Raw genomic sequence first — 20,287 nt, 5'->3', positions numbered from 1 at the left:
CAGACGCTACCGAGCCGGCGCTGAGGCTCTGCCGGGGCGACCGAGCCCGGCGGCGGGCGGCTGCGTGCGGGACGTGACCGGGCCTCCCGCCGCAGCCCGGCCTCCCGCGGGGGCGGGCAGGCCGCCGACGGGCAGGCGGCTTGACCAATAGCGGCGCGCGGCGGGCAGCGCGGCCCAATCGTTGACGGGCAGGGGCGGGGCGCGCTGGGTGCCGGCGGCGCCGGCGGTCGCTGCGGCAGAGCGCGGGCGGCGGCACAGCGGGTCGGGTCGGATCGGATCGCATCGTGCCGGGAGCAGCCATGTCTCTCTCCAACAAGCTCACCCTCGATAAGGTGGACGTGAAGGGCAAGCGAGTCGTCATGAGGTGAGGAGCTGGGGCCGGCCGAACGCGTTCCCGCCGTGCGGTGAGGGGAGGAACGGCCCGGCCCGGCCCGGCCCGGCCCGGCCCGGCCGCGGCAGTGCCCGGGGCCGCCGCCTCTGGCGCCCTTGTCCGGAGGGCGGCCCTCAGCACCGGCCGGGCCCCGCGAGGAGGGCGGGAGGCCGCGGGGGGTGGGGGTGGTGGTGCTCCCCGGGGATGGAGGAGTGTGGGGAGCCGGCCGCGGCCTCCCGGGCCCCGGCGGAGCTGACCTGTCCCCCCCCCCCCCCCCCGCCTCGCTGGGTCCGGGCAGGCCGCGCGGCCGGCGGGGCTCGGCGGGCTCCCTGCGGCCGGCGGGCGGGCGGGTTTCCGCGCAGCTTTCCCCAGGCAGGAGCGAGTCATCTCCGTCCTCGGCAGCTTCTTGCCTGAGCCCGGCGAATTATTTTCTGTGGGGTTTTGGTTTCGGTTTTTTTTTTTTTTCGTACGCCGACTGTTGGAAAGGCCCCCGACATCCTGAATTACCCACCAGAGAAACGGATCTCTTTGCTTGTGAGGGGGATGTGATTGACGGGGAGGAGTGTAAAAGCAGGCCTGGCTCGGCTCTGGCAGAGCGAGGCGGAGGTGGACGGTGTCCAGCCCTGCCCGAGGTGCGCTCCTGGCGGGAGGCGTCGGCGGGCCCGCGGGGCGCACCCGGGAGCTGAGCCGCAGGGGCTCTGCCTCGGTAAACTGCTCTGCTTCCACACGTATCACCCGCGGGCTGTTTGAGGGGAAAAGCAGCCAGTCTATCATATTTTTATTCGGAAGCACTACAAAAAAAGGTGATTCCCTACTTCCCTTTTTCCTTAGCGCAAATCCAAAAAGCGTTGCAATAAAAAAAAAAGTGAAAATATGGCTCTGGCCGGCTACCCAAATAAAATAATAATTCTGGTTTTTGCAGTAAGAGTCGAACCGCAGGTATTCAGCACGTCCTGGTGTAAAACCCTAAAATAGGAATTCATAGCTTATTTATAAAACATCAAGGCCTGCTGAAAGCCTAATGTTGGAATTGCTGCCAAGTACTGGGAGATAAGGGTGCTGAGGTACACCGTGATACATCCTGCTTGAAATACTCTTACTGTGGGATTCTTTGTCCAAGGTCATCGTAATGTGACTAGTACGTGTCTGTTACCTTGCTCGGTGAGTAGGCAGATATAACAAAATCGTAATTTCTCTCCCCTGTAGTCTGTGTCAGTCACCTTGCTCCTTTTATCTTGTCTCTCTGTCATCTTATTTTGAAGTAGTTCCCTAGAAATTTGATTACCAGAAACTAGCACCCGTAATGAGTACTGAAGAAGCTAGCTCAGAATTTGCATACACTTCCTAAGTCTGGTACAACAAAAGATCTTTTTATCTCTGTAACAACTGATTTTTTTTTTTGCCATCTGACTGTTTTTTCCTTTTCCGAGTTGTGTTACAGAGAACAGTCTTGCATTGGCAGAGGATGGGTTAGCCAGCTCTTAGTCTCCGATAGTTAATGCACATATCTATCTTCACAATTCTGTCTCGGCCTACTAAAACTGAGTGAAACAGCAGATGACGTGCCAATCTTTGTGTTTCCCACCTGCATCTCTTTTCCCTAAAAAGAATCACCATGTGCTCTCAGTACTACTAAAACTGATACTTCTTTTTTTCTTCTCACCTTCATCATAATTTTGGCATACTCGTAACCTGCTTATCTTCCAGTCCTAATGCCAAAGCTTCAGGAGCAGTTGGGAACAGGGAGGATAAGGGGTGCAAGGGAAGCTCAGGTTTTAGTTGTTGTGCAGTGGGGAAGAAGGGTGAGCTAGGTCTTTCTTTTGTAGCTCTGATGGCTTTGTAGAGCAAACTATTCTTTTATTCTCTCATTTTAGAATAATAGCACGATAATGGTGCTTTTCTTTCCCCTTTCTAGAATTAGTCCACTGCACTGTGGGGCTGCCAGTTCAATTTCTTTCTGCTCAGCTACTCCTGTTTTGCTGGCAGCTTTTGTCATTCTTTCCGCCTGTTTCTCGTGCTGAGCAGGCTACGAGAGAATTCAAGCAACTTCCTGAATTTTTGTTGTTCTTTAATATAGATACGGAATGATGAAGGGCGAAATGTAACACTGTATTTCACTTTCCTCCTTCTGATATGCTGTTACAGTTGGTTAGATGTTCCCTTCCTTAGCTCTGTGAGTAATTTCTGCCTTTAGCTGTTACGCAGCACAGTTTCCTGCTGCTGCTAGTCAGCACGTGGGCACAGGGTATGCTAGTGAGACATGGCTGATGAAACTCCTCCCTTCCATCCCTTCATCTGGCATGAGGAGGGGAGTTACCTCGAGATCCACGTCAGGTCTTCCAGTGGGAATGTGATAAGCCACAGCACTTGGCTGCAGAGAGATTAGAGCTGCCGAGAACAGAAATTCGAAGTTGTAGGCAATAACTGGGCAGGTTCCTTGAGCCTGCCTGCTTGCCGTAGTAGTCCAACCAAGTATTTTAGAGGCCTCATTAGAGAACACAATGTCATTTTTCATTATTTGCTTCCTTTCCTTTGGAAGCTCCTAGTCGGTGATCTGAGAGCATGTTTGAAATGAAAAGGTTGTGGGGAGCTTGTTCAATCTCAGTTTTATTTCCTGCTTCAGCATCATTGCTACTGAGGTCATGAGCATTAGGATGGATCGGTGGCATAGGTTTACTAAGATGTTTGTTTTCTGTTTGTGTTCTATTATTACAAGCAGAAATGGCTAATAACATACTGATTTCAAAATGGAACTTGTGTACAAGGTAGAGCTAAAAATCTTACTCTAATTGTAACATTCCTTTTCTAGCCAGTACCTTTACTGGCCAGTTCCCTCACTCTTTGTAAAAGAAATTTATTGAATATTTAATTTTATTTCTGTTTTTTTTTTTTTTAGGGTTGACTTCAATGTTCCAATGAAGGATCACAAAATAACCAACAATCAAAGGTGAGCCATAGTTTCCATCCCAGATGGAAGCCCTGAAGTCTGTTTTCTCTCGGATTTTAGCCCAGTTCTGTTAGCAGTACCTGGAATGCTACCATGATTAAGCTGTCATTGCTCGTACCAGACTATTAAAGGTGTCTCAGAGAAGGTCCAACAATTGTTAACTAAAACCCGTGCAGCTATTAGCAAACTATGCTAACTACAAGGCTGCTTCTCACCATAGCTGCTGCGGAAAGCACGTAGAAAAAAATCTCTTAATTGTACAGATCCTAAACTTCATTCTTGAAATACTTAATTCTTGAAATACGGTTGAAATGTTATGACCGTTTCAGAACCGCTTCCCTTTGGCTGTGTGTGAAAATTTGCTACATTTGTTGGTACTATCCAGAAGACTTTCTGCCTCCTGGTTACCCTGTGGTTGTGTCAACTTGTTGGCTTATGTTAGAATAATTGTTCTAGTGCAGGATACAAAGATCCAGGGTTTAGAAACAGTGATATCAAATGTCTTGTCTTGCTTGTCTGTCACTCGCAGGCAGATGCCAGTTTTGTTCACCACAATATGCTCGCTGCTCAACATTCCCATCATTTCTTTATTGGTTCAGGATCACAGACTAAACCAGGAAGCCCAGTAACGTTCAAGTGTGTGCTGGCATTTTTTAGCTACAAGCAATCAGCAGAATTTAGATTACAAAATGCATTTTACTTCCGTGTCCTACATCGCATGGAAGATAACAGTGAAACATGAAAACATGCTGGGACGGATAATTTTGTTGATGCTCTCTAGACCGTGCTTCAGGATTGTCACAGTTCCTAGGAGAAGAGTAGGTTGGGTTAGCTCCACAGGGAGAGCTGTGCTCGGTGGGATGTGGTTAGTGTCCTAGACATTCCTTCTAGCAAGGACAGGTTGCTAAGAAGCCCAATGTCCCTTTTGGAGACTTACTGGTGATGATGCCCTGCTGTCTTTTGATGAGGGGTAGGCTGAACCGTGTGAACACCAGAGGCAGGATGGACTTCATAAGTACTTTTGGGGGACAACTCCCAGGGCTCTTGTGTAAGTGGTCACTAAGTCTGCTTGCCTGGTAAACTCTCCTTGAATCCTTTTTCATTTGTTCTTCTCTGCCATTACAGAATCAAGGCGGCTGTTCCTACCATCAAGCACTGCTTGGATCATGGAGCCAAGTCAGTGGTTTTGATGAGTCACCTGGGTCGCCCGGATGGTGTTCCCATGCCAGAAAAGTTCTCCTTGGCCCCAGTAGCTGTGGAGCTTAAAGCGCTCATGGGCAGGTGAAGTAGAAGAGCAGTCCAGCAGGCATCAGGCCCTCTCTGTCAGCAGACCTGGATGCTTTCCTTTTGGAAAGGAAGAGTCACTGGTGGGATGACAGTGTATATCTTGTGTTTGCAGGGAGGTCTTATTCCTGAAGGATTGTGTTGGTCCTGAGGTGGAGAAGGCCTGTGCTAATCCTGCAGCTGGCTCCATCATCCTGCTAGAGAACCTCCGATTCCACGTAGAAGAAGAAGGGAAAGGGAAGGATGCTTCAGGGAACAAGGTGAAACTTCAAGTCTAGCTTTTGTGCGTGCCTGCTCTGGTCTTACTACCTTGTTTGCTGCAGATTGACAAGGAGCCAGCAGCCTGTCTAAAATGCTGTTTATGAATTTGCTCTCAGAAGGATGTGGGAGATCTTTAGCTCAACTTGTCCGATCACTCGTACCATGCTGTGCAAAAGTTTGTGTCAAATGCATTGAATTTCCAAGATGAAACAACTTAAGTGAAAGGCTATAGATGACTCTGCCGAAGGTGGTGTAGTCCGTAAAAGAAGGAAAAAGGAGCGAAACAGGGCTGTGCAGGAAATTGGTTGCTGCTTATTAGACTTTATTTTGGGATGTCCAAAACAAAAACCAAGGTCTGTTGCAGATAGTTTGTTGCCACTGGGGCCATAAGAATGACACTTCTTTCTTGGTTATCTGGCTAATGTTTTAATATAATGTTTAAACATTCTGCAACACAGGGATTATCAAACCCTTTTATAAGCCTGTCTGCTCTTAAAAGTAGTCATCTAGAACCAGGCTGCCTTGCACCTCTGACATTTTCTTGAAGGTCAGGAAGAATGCTTGCTCCAGACAGCTGCTTTTCTTAGCGATGGTGACCCCGTTGACTTTACACAGGCCTTGGCTCCTTTCAGATTCAGTGTGTGGAGTGGAATGCTGACATCGTGTGGTGCCCTTTATGGGCTGACACAGGACTCCTGTAGCTTAGAAAAATAGCCCAGGGAACTAAAAAGCCTTTGCAGATGGCAATGAGAAACTGAGCAAGTCTGGAATTACTCGCTAGTAGGAACTGTGTGCCACTGAAGGCCAGTGTGGTGGCAGGGAGAAGGGTGGGCAAGAATTTAATTTGCCTTTGGGAAAGGGTTTTGTGCATTTCTGTAATTCTTATTTAACTGGGTTTATGCATACGGAAGCATGCACTGCAGTTGAGCAGGTGCTGTTGACAGACCTGTTTCTTGTATTAACAGAGGTGAAAGTCAGTGCTATGGAAATAGAGATGCAATACAAGACTGCAGATTACTAACTGGTGCTTAGAAACTGGCTTTCCAAAGCAGATCAGGTGGTAGCAGTTCCTTCATTCTGAGCCTCTTGTGTTCTGCTTACAGATGTTACTGGTTTTAACAGGAGCACTTAATCTCTTTGTGTAAAGCCAGGCAATTTACCAAGTGAAGGAGCAGTTGACAGCATTGTTCTATAATCTGTGTAGTCCCTTTGGCTTGTCTTCTGCTCAGGCTGTGTGAATTACAGGGCACCCAAAGCCATGCTGAACCCATCTGCCATATATTAGAGTAGTTTCCTGCCATCATCCGCATGGTGTTACATCTGGGTGCTAGCAGAGGCCTCACTTGGGATGGCGAGCTGATAAAGCAGAAAGGCACTTGGAGAGGTGATCGCTTGACTGCCAGTCTGGGCTGCTCTTTAAGAGCAAGTGGCTGTAAACTAGGTCCAAGCAGTCACTTACTGTTAAAGTGAGCTCTGCTGTCTTTTCATGGTGGGAAAGAAAACTGAGCTACACGAGCTGTCCGATGAGGATTTGGTAGGATGCTTGGAGGATGGAGAAGTCTTTTAACAGAAATGTATCTGTTCTTGCTCGCTACACATTAAGCTTATCTCCAGCTTCCTGATGTTGGCTGCTTTCACTGTGGCCTGTTGTAGTGGGCAGGCTATTTATAAGTTAATCTTCGATGCAGTTGCTAAATCAATCTTCCAGGAGCTCATCCTTTTACCTGTGGCACTTGGAGACCACACTTTCTTTGTTCAGTAAGTGAGCGTGAGTTTGTTTAGTCTCAGCTCAGCATTGCCTTGTCTCTGCACACCCTTTCTGTGTTACCTGTGTTCACTGCACAAAACTGGAAGACTGTTGGAGAGAGACTGAAAGGTTGGTAGTGCTGCAGTTCTTTCCCACTCTGTTGATGCACTAGAAACTTGAAGTGGAACAGACCTCAGGCCCGTAGTAGCAGTCTCGGGGAGTTTAATGTGGAGTTTAAACCATTTAAACCTTTTTCTTGCTCCTATGGGATGGGGAAAGAGCATATGAAATCCAGTGACCTACAGGATGAACTGATGAGTTTCTTCAGCTGACCTTTCTTTACTTTGGGTTTACAAGTCAACTTGCTGACTTTTACTGTAGTTTCAGAACCAACTCTGCGTACCTGAATAGCACAAACTTGTCATTCTTTCTCTTTTTAGATCAAGGCTGATTCTGCAAAAGTGGAGGCTTTCAGAGCCTCTCTTTCCAAACTGGGAGATGTCTATGTCAACGATGCTTTTGGAACTGCCCACCGAGCTCACAGGTGTGTATCCATTTTCCTTCCACAGGCAGAACTGCAGAATGATGTCTGCCATGGAAACACATACAGGTTTTCCCCCAGTGAGTTTCAGCTTCCTTTTGGGCTTACCCCATTATCATTTTGCTGTGTTTGTTCCTGAGTAATGGATTTAGTGGAGGTAGCTGTCAATAGTGTATCCTCTTTCAAGTTCGCCTCTGGGAACAGGAGACAGCTGAAACTTTGAAGTCTTGAATTGACTCTTTAGGCTTTGAAGGTATAAAAATTACTTGCTGAGGACCTGTATAAATTGTCCTGCAATTACAGCAGGCCTCTTCCAAAAGATCAGTAGCTCCAGATTGATTATTCTCATGGAGTGTGTTTAGATATGTGTACTTGCAAAGTCCAGTGGTCCTCTTGGAGCTTGATTTCATAATCCAGTGCTATTGGAGGAAGACTTCTCTGCTCTTGCTATGCTTATTTGTCCCTCAGTGTTTTGGATCACTAATTAACCCTGTAATTGTCTTGCATATCAATATGTCTGTGCAGAAACAATCTCAGGAAGTAAATGTGTACAGCCATCTTATCAAACTAGGAAAACAAAAACCTCGTGATTGTTTTCATGCAGATAGCAGCTATTCTCATTGCTGCGGCTGACTAAAGGATTGGCTTTATAATGCTGTGAGACACAGGGGCGTTTGGACCTGTACTGGTAGAAATTTTTTCCTTTCCTCACTCTTACATTTATTCTGCAGCTCCATGGTAGGTGTCAATCTGCCTCAGAAGGCTGCTGGCTTCCTGATGAAGAAAGAACTGGATTATTTTGCTAAGGCCCTAGAGAGTCCGGAGAGACCCTTCTTAGCAATTCTTGGAGGGTAAGACTCAAGAACATATTGACTCCGTATTTCTCTTTAACTCCTCTGTAAGAAATGAAAAGTTATTTTGGCTTGGTTCAAACAAGTGCTTTCCTTTAAACTGTACCTACAGTTCAGATTTGTAGATAAATCCTGAGATCTCTGTAAGATGGGGATTAGAGAGGAGCTAACTGACCATGTCCACTCCTGTGATGATACTATCAGGGTCTGCTCATCAAATCTCCTGACCTCTTACATTCCCCAAATTGAGATAGTCCACAGCAGGTTGTTGTACAGATGAACCAGAAGAGCTGTTAGATACACATGATGGCCCTGAAACGTTGTCCGTGACCTTTCCTCCACGGTTCAGAGTACAAGCATCCTGCAGGCTCAGCACTGTGTAAGTTGACACGATCTGTCATTATTCAGTGGTGACTTACTGTAGCCGGATGGGCCTCTGCTCTTCCACAGCAGCTAGCGTGCAAAGAAACTTGAAGGTGCAAAACCAAGCGACTGCTTGTGTGTAGAAATAATTTCCCATTGCTGCCGATTTTTGTCACGTGTGTACCCAGTTTAGCACTGTAGTTCTATGACAGTGTATTTCAGTTCATCAGGTGAATTAAAATAATTTGCTAAGTAACACAAAGCTGGGCTGGGACACTGTAACATTCCCGTGTCCTTGGTAGAGGTATGTGGCTTATTCCTGCTCTTTGCACCCATAAACATCGTTTTTAAGAAGTAGTATTTAGTTCTCACATAAAGTTTAAACTTCTTCTATGACCTTGGTTATACTGAACAATGCTTTTTTTTCTTTTTATTAGTACCCTTCCAAGGTTTACAGCTGCAGGTGACCCATCATTAAGTGCTATAAACTCCTCATTGCCTTTGATGGAAGTTGCAGGTATATCACCAAGGGAAAGTTTGTTAGTTACCTTATCAGATGTTCAAGTTAGAGCAGCAGCTAGGCTGGCCAAAATGTTAAAATATCAGGCCTATTAGTAAAGTCTGGAAGCGTTGTAAATCCAATGGGAACAAAATAACCTTTTTTGAGAGGTACATAACAAGGGTGACCAGCATGTCCCACTCTATGATACTGAGCTCATTGTGTGGCCAAGGACCGATGAATGCTGACTGCATCTTAGTGAGTCACAGGAGGAGCTCTGAGAGCAGTTTAGAGCCAGAAAATACCTTTATCTGTTTGAAAGCACCACCTTTCCACTGGCAGTGCAGCTGGTTCCTAGGCGGGATGGCAGATCGAGCAACTCTTGCTTGATTGTACCGGGGGAAGTCACACTTGGAAGCTGCATGTGGTCCAGCTGCAGGTTTGCTACTGCTTATATGTAGCAAAATTGGGCCTAGAAGATGAACTGAGAACAACTGTACTAACAAGTAAAGTGGAAATGAAATGTGTTGGCAAAGAAAGACCATGTGCAGGAAAGTAATTCAGTGCCAGGAGCAGGGTATGTGCAAGGGAAAGAAACACAAATCTAATTCACCTTCACCTCTCTTTTTGCCTGGAGCTGCAGATGGCAAGATGGGCCCTGCAGAGTTTTGCTGTGGCTCTGTCCCATCCCATTGACGCTTCTTTGCCAGTTCAGTTCCAACAGTGCAGCAACATTCGCAACTTCATGGCTTAACCTGGGGTTGGTGGCTGGTTCACTCCAGAGCTTTCCATGGTCACTAAGGCTGGATTTGTAGAGTCAATACCTGTTTCTCAAGGTTAGGTCTGAAAGCATTTTATTGTTGAAATTCATATCGTTATCCCTGTTTTAGAGATGGGGAAACGAAAGCAAGAAGAGGAAACGGTCTTGTCTAATGTCACCAAGCAAGGCACGGTCAAACTAAGACTATAATGCAAGGCTCCTGAGTGCTAGCCTAGGTTTAGCTCAGGGTTGTTTCCTAAGGTCTTTTATGAAGCTTTCTTTTAGATAACAACAAAAATTCCATACGTGGCATTAAAGAGGGAAGACAGGAGATGGAGACTTGTGTCTATTTATTGCCTCCTCTGCCATTCCTATATAAAGTAATTTTAGCATTGTTGTTCCGTTAGGATTTGTATCTTGTGCCAGAAGCAGTCATCTGCTTTTGGGCAGGGCAGTTCTGTATCACAGATCATCCTAGTAGTTTGAAGCTGTGCTGTGAGTGTGATGGGGTGCTGGACCTGGACAGGTTACAGGAGCTGGGCATATGGTAGCTGGTACAGAGGATGCGGTGTTGGACAGTGGTTGTGAATGGCAGTGCTCTGATCTCTGCTCTGCCTTGCTGGATGGTCAGGAGAAATCAGGCTGTAAAGTGCCAAATGAGGTTTATATTTAAATAGGAAAAAAATGGAGGGCTGAATAATGCTCTTGTAAGTTGATGTTTAATGCTGCCCTGCTAAGTTGCCAAATGCCCTTTCTGCCCACTCCCAACAACTCCTTTGTTGGATCATTCTCAGAATGGCCTTGACATGTCACAGTCACAATATTGCCATTACTGAATAGCAGTTGGTTAATTCTGCTTCGACCCAAGAAGTCCTTGTGAGGCTTCATGCTGTCTTAGCTAAAGATTACTAGAGAGTAAGTTGTGTCTGGGGTGTTTTGGGCAGTGGCTACATTATTCATTCTTTTTCCTTCTTTCTCTCTCCAGAGCCAAAGTTCAGGATAAGATCCAGCTGATCAGTAACATGTTGGATAAGGTCAATGAGATGATCATTGGTGGTGGAATGGCCTTCACCTTCCTCAAAGTGATCAACAACATGGAGGTATGAAAAGAGCAATTCTGTGTCTGCTCCTAGTAGAGAATATGGTCAGAATGTCCCTTATATATTTGGGTATTGAGAAGTGGCTGTCTCAACTCTCTGCAAGAGTAGGGAGCACTGAGAAGTTACTTGACAATCACTTTGCAAAAATTGGATTACTGCCTATGTCTAGCTAGGTGCTTCAAGAAGACAGTCTTTCCAGAATTGCTTTCTGCATAGTTCGGCTTGACTGCTGCTGTTCTCTTCTGTAATGACCAGTAGATAAACAAATGCCTCTCTCTTACTTTTCCCAAATAATTTCTCTAGATTGGCAACTCTCTGTTTGATGAAGAGGGATCAAAAATTGTCAAGGACCTGATGGCCAAGGCAGAGAAGAATGGTGTGAAGATTACTCTGCCTGTTGACTTCATCACTGCAGACAAATTTGATGAGCATGCACAGACTGGGGAAGCCACAGTGGCTTCAGGCATCCCTGCTGGCTGGATGGTAGGTTTTAATAGGCAAGGGACTAAGAGAAGTAAGAGGCAGCAGTGAGGTGGGAAGGACACCTCTTAAAGGAATAGAAAGAGTAATTGTGATCCTTTGCAAATGTTTCTGAAGGCAGTCAAGCTGCGTAGAGTGTGTTGGTTTAATGAAATTGAAGCCCTGTTGTTTGTCCTGAATTTTTAAGTCTAAAGTAGCTTTTGTGAGATTTGGATTAAAAAGGCAAAATTCTTCTAAAACCTTCAGATCTGAATGCAGTAGAAATCCCTTTTATTTGACTGGAATTTAAGTAGAAACTGGCAAAAGTTTCTAACCAAGGCTTCAAGCATCTGACATTGATTTAAAAATTACTTAGTTGTACTGGGAAGATAAATACCACACCAGACTCCACCCTACTGCAGCAGCTGCTGGCAAATCTTTCTGTTCCTCAGTATTCAGTGCATACAGAGAAACTCTTGCTTCATATCCGGGGGTGAGGAGGAAGCTTCTGAGGATCCCAGCTAGACGTTGGTGATTTGAGGTAAGGGTCAGCATTAAGTATATCTGTGGCTTCCCTTACTTGTCTTAGGGCTTGGACTGCGGCCCTGAAAGTGTGAAGAAGTTTGTTGAAGTTGTGGGAAGGGCCAAGCAAATTGTGTGGAATGGTCCAGTTGGAGTCTTTGAGTGGGACAAGTTTGCCAAAGGAACCAAAGCCCTGATGGACAAAGTGGTAGAAGTGACTGGAAAGGGCAGCATCACCATTATTGGTAAGTAGTTGTATGTGTTTACATGCAGCAAGGAAGCTTCTGCTTGCCAGTACTGTGTTAAAAATACTGGTCAAATTGTTTTTCTTTCCTTATGTTTTCATCTGTCCTTCAGCTTGGACATAGGGCTTTAAAAACTGCTGTATGTACTAATGCTGAGTATTTGGGAGCAGAACCAGCCCGTAGCAAGGCTATGGCCCTTACACTGAACAAAATCTGAATTTCTTCTGTGTCTCATTGATTTTGTTTGTACTACAGGTGGTGGAGATACAGCTACTTGCTGTGCAAAGTGGAACACTGAGGATAAAGTTAGCCATGTCAGCACAGGAGGTGGTGCCAGCCTGGAACTGCTAGAGGGTAACTTCTTTTCTCTTAACTTGTTTGAGCAAATGGGGTGCTCTACCATGTGTTGATGTTCAAGAAAGCACAACAATAGTCTTTTCTGTTTCACCATGTGGAGTTGAACGTAGCTTTTGAGCAATGAGCTCCTCATTGCTGCTCTTATGTAGTCCTCCTAGAGGAAGAGAGGAAAGAAAATGGAGTATTCTTGCAAACAGCACAGTCTGCCACTCCCAGAAAGCAAAAATGCTGGAATGGAAAATGAAATGGCCTTGAGAGCGGGCTCTCTTTTGTAGATGATCCCCTGAGACATGTTAACCAGACTGTTTAAAATGCCCAGTTTCTGTTAGGGAAATCTCATCAGAATAGTCTCGAATTTTTGCCAGAAGTCTCCTTTTCAGTGCATTGTTTGAAATTCCCTGGTTTGGGGGAGCCCTCTAGTGATCACTTACAAACCTGCACGAGGGTACTTGGAATTCAAAATGGTGAGAATTTACAGGATTCTTCTAATGAGTTACATTGTACTCTAAGTGAGTTTTCATTTCCTCTGGTAATTAGCTGTTTCCCAATATGTGTAAATTATCTAATGCTGTCAACTTCTCTGTAGCAGAGAAACTGCAATAAACTGCATTGCAGCTGTTAGTTTCCAGCAGTTATATGCGAGACAGAGCTTTTGTTTCTGTTGCCTAGGGAGTGATGGTAAAGGGAAAGAATGCAGATGGCGAGAAGGAAACACTGTGCAACCGATTTATTCAAAAGGACAAACTTGTCTAAGTTTTGGCCCAAAATGTGGGTTTGTGTGTGTGATCTTTTAAATGTAACGGAAGTCTAGCTAATTAGAAAAGCTTCTGAAGATAAAAAAAAAAAAAAGCGCAAACCCCCCCCCAAGCCCAGCAAACTAGCGAGTTGTGAACTGTGTTAAAATTCAGTACTGCCACACAGCTTGAGCATTAGAAGGTAGGTTTTCTGGAAAAAAAGCAAAACCAGAATGGTCTCTCTTCATAATTAAAGTAGGACAAAAAGCTAAAAATGCTTTAGAAAACATTGCACTTGAATAATCTGGGCCCTCGTACTCAAGGATGAGCATATTCCTTGCTTCCATCAGTTGGCATGAGGCATGTAAGTACCTAGACCTGGGTGTTTTAGTCCCAGTAAAAGACTTGAGACTTGTAGGAGGCTTTGTTTCTTTTTCTGAATTCATTCTTAAAATTTCCACCACACACTCCAAAACTCTATTTACATGCCACCAGGGATTGAAGACAGTACGCAGCAACTCCCTAGATCCAATCAAAAATCTGTTTGCCATCAAACTTGGTGGAAAGAGATCTTAGGTGTTTGGATCTGACCCTAGCAGAGACTTGCATAGAAATTTACCATTATTGTTAATTGAGAATTGATGACTCTGGTATGTTAAGAATCTGCTGACATACGAGTGGAGCTGTGCTGTGGATATTCACTACAGCCCTAAAAAGTATTTACTGTGTGGAACAGTTTAAATGTAACCCATATGCCTTAAGAGCCATAGTTGTCAACAGGAGTGTATGTAGAGCCAAGCTCTTCCATTTTTAACCTATAACTTTGGATTTTTTTTTTTTTTTAATGTGCTTAAATGTTGCGATCGCAGGTCTAAAGCTTAGTTGTTTGAGGGCAGGGGGGTTCTTAACGTTATTGGTATTTTTTAACTGCTAACAGGTAAGGTTCTTCCTGGTGTGGATGCCTTGAGCAACGTGTAGAGAACAGAGTATCGCCCCACTTCCTGGTCCTGTGCACAGCCTCTGAGATTCAACACTTCAGCGCTTCTGTATTTCAGCTCTGCGACAGGCAGATCACAGAATGTAAACCGAAACTGGACAGGGTTTGAGGAGGAGACAGCAGAGATATTTTACGACTGCAGTTTACATGATGTGGATTTGTCCACTGTTATCCCACTTGAATTAACGTAGTGAGTTTAAACTGTTGTTGTGAATTTAGAGTGTATATATTTATATTTTGCCTTTTCAAAGAGATTAATCCCTGTTAGACATGTCTGTTTCTCAGAAAGGAGTGCACTGTTTAGCTTCAATGTTCTTAGGCATTTTCATCACTTGACACGGTTCAGAAACAAGAGGGGACTCCAGTTTTTTGGAGGCTGATTGTAATAGCTGCTGAATAAACATATTTAAAGTGCTCCCAGTTTGTATATGGTCCTTCTTTCAGATTTTTAGAACTGTCTGCATTAAAATATCTTCTTCCTAGCATCAGGAGTCAAAGATATTTTTCCTTCTTGCAGTAATTATAATATTTGTAAATATCCTTTTATTTTTGTCCAGTGGATCTATAAGCACCCAGCCATCATCAAAGTGAACTTTGTTGGTAAGGAAGTAAATGGTTACAGATGGGCTTTATGTTAAAACTTCCATGCCATCAAGTAATAAAGTAAGATGAAATTTTCAATGTGCAAGTCTAGTAAAAAAAGTGCAAATTTAAAAGTGTTTCTTATCTACAGAACTCACCTCATAGTAGGCAACTAATGTATCTAATCTGAATATAGGGGAAACTTTGAAGACAGGCAGGTAAAAACCGAGTCACCGGCAAACAGAACTGCAGTGCGCCTTTGCTCAAGTTTGTGGTCCTAAAAGCACTAAATCTAGCATAGTAAAACCACACAGTTGGACAATTAGGCTTGTGTGTGTGGCTTAAGCACGTTGCAGAACCGCAAGTATTGTCAGTGGAGGACCACCAACGCAGTGCAAATGTATGAAGTTGGGATTTCCATTTTGACTGTCAGCGTTGGCTCCTATGCTTGCTGCAGGACCCAAATGTGAGCACAGGGTGGCTCTAAACCAAACCCAGGACGACTCCAAACTCAGATTGGCTTCTGAGCATCCAAAAGTGTGTTTTGGATTATGTTAGCAGTTACAGCTCTGCTCGTAAGAACTGTGAGAAGATGCAGTGCTCCAACTGAACTGCTCGTGTATCTTCCTGCTGGATCAGAGAAAAGTAAGTGATGTAAAGCAGCGATTGCCTGTTTTTATTCCTAGTGAGTTCCCAGCAGTATTGTTAGGGTGCTTCCCAGGAGGTTTTGCATGGCCTGAATAGTCTAAAGCAGCCAGGACGAACCATGGAGAGAATCTCTGAGGTAAGCAGTAAGCCGCAACACAGAGTATGCTTTTAAGTTAATTTGTATGCATGTACATAATATTACCAAAATAAAATGAAAGCATGTGTTATAAACAGACACAGCCTATTTGCCAAATTTTACTTGGTCACAGTGGGATGCGAATTAAAACCTAGTAATGCTGAAGTGTATATAAAGCTGCGTATGGAATGTACACTCATTACATTTTAAAGCAAAAAGTGACTATTGCAAAGAAAAGAAACTAGAAATAACGCAAATGACTGCAGCGCTGTGGTTTTCTCCTCCTCCTCCCCTCCTTTGTAAATCTCCCAAGCATTGTCTGATTACGCATGAATGATGCAGATTTTTGCTAGGATTGCTTTCTCGCTGTTGCTCATGTTTTCCAGGCAGGGGTGCAGACCTCCGACAGCTGCAGTAACGAGGCAAAGAAAGGAGTGAGCTTGTCGGCCACAAAAAGACGATGGATTTTGGAAATCCAGTACTACAAAAACAAACATTCCACCATGTTTTATAACAGATCATTCTTGTCTGGCTCTGGCAAACAAGGCCTCATGACAGCACGGCCTATTTTAGTGTCACTCTTATACCCCTGTGTTGCTGGATTCCCATGGAGCGATAACAGACTTTCCCTCCATAGCTCCTTTCTTGGTGTTTGCAGTGAACGGTTGGTGTGTGGCCGCTACCTCTGCTGGGTTTTTTCCCCTCTTCATCAAAAGCAACAAAACAAAGCTATCTGTAATCAAGTATGGCAAGGGGTAGTAATGCTCCATGAACACAGATGTCTGCACTTAAAAACAGTTTTCCACCTGACTGGATGCTTGCTACTCGTATCTCTAAAATGTCCTTTTGTTTCCACGTGGCTTGTTTTAACTAATGCAACGTTCAGGTCTGTGTGCTCAACATAACAAACCTCGTACAGCAAGGCCGGAGAGATACTCAGCTTTATGGGTTGTACAGAAAAATGGATGAAACATCTCAACATGAGACAACAGGAGCTGTACGCTTGATGACCAGCAGCTGATTACTTGAGTGACAGAGTTTTGAGATTTTTTTTTTAAGCTTTGCCTATTAATATTTTTTAGCACCTGGCTGTTGCAGTGATAAAATATTCTTAAGGTATCAAGAGAGGTTCCTTCTTTCACTAAATTTTACATCCTCTGGAGTCATACCAGTCTTCCTAGATTATTTTTGCATGTGTTCTGACAACTTTTCTAGACATGAATCTTTGAAAGTTCTGCTTTTACATTTTTATTGCTTTTGCTGAGAGTGGTTTTGGAGCAAGGAATGTTGCTAGTTAGAAACACGGTGGAAGATGTGATAAGACAGCTGTTGCAGAAAGCTCATGATATTATGAAGGTAATAGATTTAGCATGTAAGTGGGCTGATAATAAAAGCCAGGTGAAATAAGTGAAGAGCTTAAATCCTCATGGCTGAGATTATAAAAAATTTCAACATGAAAGACTTTAAATTTGTTGTCAACAAAATAAGCTCCTCTTAGGCCAAAATACATGAGCTCTCATACCGGTGTCTCCCAGCATAATTTACAATCCACTGTTGACTATGGGAGGTAGAGAAAGCATTTCTGTGTTGTAAAACATGTGATCAATGGTACTTGAAAAAGTTACTCAGTAGTAAAAATGGCAGTCACCCGGTAGCACTGGTGACTTGGCAGCCATGTGCAGGCACATCAGCCCTGATGTGGCAGAGGCGGCCGAGGACACCCTTACAATTTGCAGATCTGTCTGGCCAGGAGGCCAGCTGTGGCAAACATACCTTCATATGCACTAAAACGTCAAAACTTTTTGCTACAGTTCTGCCTTTCCAAGAAATAGGGCCTCCTGTGGGCAGCGGCCATTTTGTGAGTGACACCATGACGATGGGGAAGGCATTCCCCTCTCTTGGGAGTGAAGGATTAACATCTTTGTCCCCTCTTTTTCTGTGTGTTCCCCTTGACGCCTGCCACCTTGGTCGTGCCTCACAGCCCAAGCGGTGTTTCACGGAGGCCCTTTGCGCCTTTAGCCCCCAGGCGCCTGTGTGTCCCAGGCCTGGTGGAGAGGAGCAGCCTCCATGGAGCACCTGCCTGGCCCACCTCTCCTCCATCGGCCAAGACGTGGAAACCTAAAGGAGCCTACAGAGGCAGCTCCCTTCTGACCCAGGGCCGCGCAGCGAGGGTTGTGTTCCCGCTCAGCACTCGGGCGGTGAGGCCAGGCGAGGCGGCCCGGCAGCTCCCGCCGGCGGGCGGGCGGTGAGGCGGCGGCGGGGCGGGAGGACTACACTTCCCGGCCGCCTTTGCAGCCGCTGGCCCAGCGGGGGATGCCGGGTGCCGTAGTTGCAGCCGCCTGGTGAAAGTTAATAACTGAATCTGGGGTAGGCACTTCCCAGAGCTCCTCGGTGTCTCTCATTGCCATGCCGGCTTTGTCACCTCGGAGGGAAGAGGAGCAAGATGGATGAGCGGGCGGCCGCTGGGGCAGGCGCCCGCGGGGTAAGGAGCGGGTGTGGAGGGGGGAGGCTCGGGCCGCCGCTGCGAGGCCGGCTGCGTGAGGGGAGCGCGGCTGGCTGCTGCCCCGCCGGCCCCCCGCGACGAGGAGGGGGCCGCGGCCGCCCTGCCCGGCCGGGATGCCGGGCTCGGGGGCAGGTGCAGCGGGGAGCGGCGCTGGGGTTCCCCCGCCGGCGGGGCTGCTGAGGCGGGGGCGCGCGGCGCCGGCTCCCGCCTAACGGCCGCGGTGGCCCCGGCCCTCCCCTCGGCGCCCCGCTCCTGCCCGCGCCCCCCGCCTCCAGCCTGAGGTAAATGCCGGCCCACCCCCCGCGCTGCCTCCTCGTCGCACCTCCCGGGACGGGGCTGCGCGGCCCCGCGGCTCCTCCGAGGCGGGGGTCCTCCCTCAGAGCCTGGGGAAGGGGCTGCCGTGTCTTTCCGCTGCCCTCACGGAGACCATCTCCTTCCCCGGGCGAGGTGGGCGGGTGTGGGGCAGTTCTGTGGCTCAGCCCGCAAACCCCGGGACCACGTCCAGTATGTGGGGGTCGCCGCAGGCACCCCCGGTGGTCTCGGGGAAGTCTCGTCATGGGGAAGCGGCGAGGCGAGGAGAAGGCTGCGAGGGCTTGCAGTGGGGACTGTTTGATGTGTGTGGTAGTGAGGACAGAGGAGTCAGTGCGAAGGAGAGAGCAGAGCCATCCTGTCCCTTCCCAGGTCCATTTTCAAGTCTAGGTAATGCAAGGGGATGTTTTGCTACCTACAGTCCTGCAGAGGAGGTCCGGGGCCTCTGCCACAGCTGCAAGAGATGGTGCCTGCTATGCCCTCCTCTTCCCTCCAGAGTCCCTCTCCCTGTTGGCCCCAAACACCCACAGGAGCTGATCCGCCTCTGCCCAAACTCTGAATTAAGCAGAAGTAGCTCCAAATCCTCCTGCTTTGATCTCTGAGAGAACAAAATGCCAGTCTGTGGGTGATAATCCCCAAAGAGTTAAAAGCTTTGGATTTGCCTGGTAGAGAGTGGGGATCCCACCAGCCCCTTGAGGCTCTGGGTTTAGCCATCCCCGCTACTACTTCATGGTCTGCCCTCAGGTTGAAAGATAATGCATTTCATTAGCAGACTGATTCAGGTAGGCCCATAAGTATTCACCATGGCATCTACCACATGCTCGAAGCAGAAGCACAAATCCCGTCTGTCTCAATTCCAGGATACTTTTTGAGGAAGGTGAGGGCTGGAAGGCCAAATCTTTAGTGTGGAGGAGCTGTGGTGGACACAGGAACTTGGGTGACCTTAAACACCCATTGCTTTTGCTTGATGCTGTAAATAGCCAAGAACTGACTGAATCGCCAGCATACAGTAGGCTAGCCCAGCACTTCCATAGTGCAGGCTCCTGGGGGGCTGTCCTGACTTCTCACAACATTTGGGTCCAGGCTCTGTCCCTTGGCATCCTCATCTGGAATCTGCCATCGTGAGATGCATAAAGAAGATCCTCATTCAGTTTTCAGGTTAAAATTTTCAGAGTGTCACCTCTGATAAATGATCCTCAATTCAGCCCTAACGCAGTATAAAATAGCAAATTCCATTTTAGTACACTTTTCATTTTTATTGCACTTTTTAATGATAATTTTTCATTAAGCATCTAATCCTGTCCTAGCATTTCTCATCAGTAAGGCTCAAGGTGCTTTACAAAAGAGGTAAAAATATGATTATTCCAATTATCCTTATTAAGACTTAGGCTTTGGGCAGCTTCTGCAGATAATATAGGTCATAAATAATTAAGAGTACAATCTAATTAAAAGAAATTCCCAGTCGTAAACCAAAGTGCCACGCTGAAGAAGCCAGTCTTCAAAGGCACAGCCTTGTAACCTAATCTCCCTGATCAGAACGGTATCCCATTAACCTGCAAATCTTCACTCTCCTGACCTGTCTGCCCCAGCAGCAGGTACTTCCACGTGCCTGTGCAGGACCCAAGGGAGGGAGAAGGTCAGGGAGTTTCAGTGACCAAAAGCAGTCTGGAGAGTGTTCTCCTATTAAAGTCCCTTATCTTGTCATTTGAATAAAGGTCTCGTGTTCAGAGGCTTACCAAAATGTACAGCCCGAACTGTGCAAGGTTAGGTGTAGAACTGATTTAGTTTTTTAGGAGAAAGTTATTGGAAATTAGAAGCATTGCTCAAACAGGAGTCCAGAAGATACAAAGAAGGTTGTGGCCTGGGTCCAGTTCATACATGACCTAAATAGAATTCTGACCCTGAAACTTGCTCTGAACACCTTGTTACATTTCATCAAAGTTGGACATGAACTTTCATGTTGGGGAGTTTAGGCTCTAGATTGCTAGTGCTAAACTGGGTCTATGTATCCTGACACCTGCATGTCCCTGCTGGAAGCTGACTATCTCAGGACCACTGTTTACATAATTCAG

The 20,287-nt window shown here is 46.3% G+C and overlaps 2 protein-coding genes across 2 annotated transcripts in view; both read left to right on the top strand.

Annotated features, from left to right (window-relative positions):
* Positions 1 to 222: 222 nt before the first annotated feature.
* Positions 223 to 14,452, top strand: PGK1 (phosphoglycerate kinase 1). The gene is made up of 11 exons (XM_072877188.1): positions 223 to 364; positions 3,267 to 3,317; positions 4,443 to 4,598; positions 4,717 to 4,861; positions 7,050 to 7,153; positions 7,882 to 8,001; positions 10,609 to 10,723; positions 11,027 to 11,206; positions 11,772 to 11,949; positions 12,205 to 12,303; positions 13,978 to 14,452. Exons 1-11 carry the CDS (start codon positions 300 to 302, stop codon positions 14,016 to 14,018), a joined length of 1,254 nt encoding a protein of 417 aa, XP_072733289.1. The 5' UTR covers positions 223 to 299; the 3' UTR covers positions 14,019 to 14,452.
* Positions 14,453 to 17,727: 3,275 nt separating this feature from the next.
* AMOT (angiomotin) overlaps positions 17,728 to 20,287 on the top strand; it is a 62,134-nt gene continuing 59,574 nt past the window's right edge. Inside the window, exon 1 of the mRNA XM_072876625.1 lies at positions 17,728 to 17,885. The gene's annotated coding sequence lies outside the window, so the exon portion shown is untranslated. The remainder of the gene's footprint in view (positions 17,886 to 20,287) is intronic.

Source organism: Ciconia boyciana, chromosome 12, assembly GCF_034638445.1.
Source record: "Ciconia boyciana chromosome 12, ASM3463844v1, whole genome shotgun sequence".
Classification (NCBI taxonomy): Eukaryota; Metazoa; Chordata; class Aves; order Ciconiiformes; family Ciconiidae; genus Ciconia; species Ciconia boyciana.
The sequence above is the reverse complement of the archived record's forward strand: the minus strand, read 5'-3'. Positions and strand labels throughout refer to the sequence as shown.

Excerpts from the sequence above, each read along its gene's own strand:
- PGK1 (XM_072877188.1), top strand. The coding sequence starts at position 300 with ATGTCTCTCTCCAACAAGCTCACCCTCGATAAGGTGGACGTGAAGGGC. Across the intron at positions 4,599-4,716 it reads CTTAAAGCGCTCATGGGCAG|GGAGGTCTTATTCCTGAAGG; the intron begins GTGAAGTAGAAG and ends TTGTGTTTGCAG. Across the intron at positions 11,950-12,204 it reads GGGCAGCATCACCATTATTG|GTGGTGGAGATACAGCTACT; the intron begins GTAAGTAGTTGT and ends TTTGTACTACAG.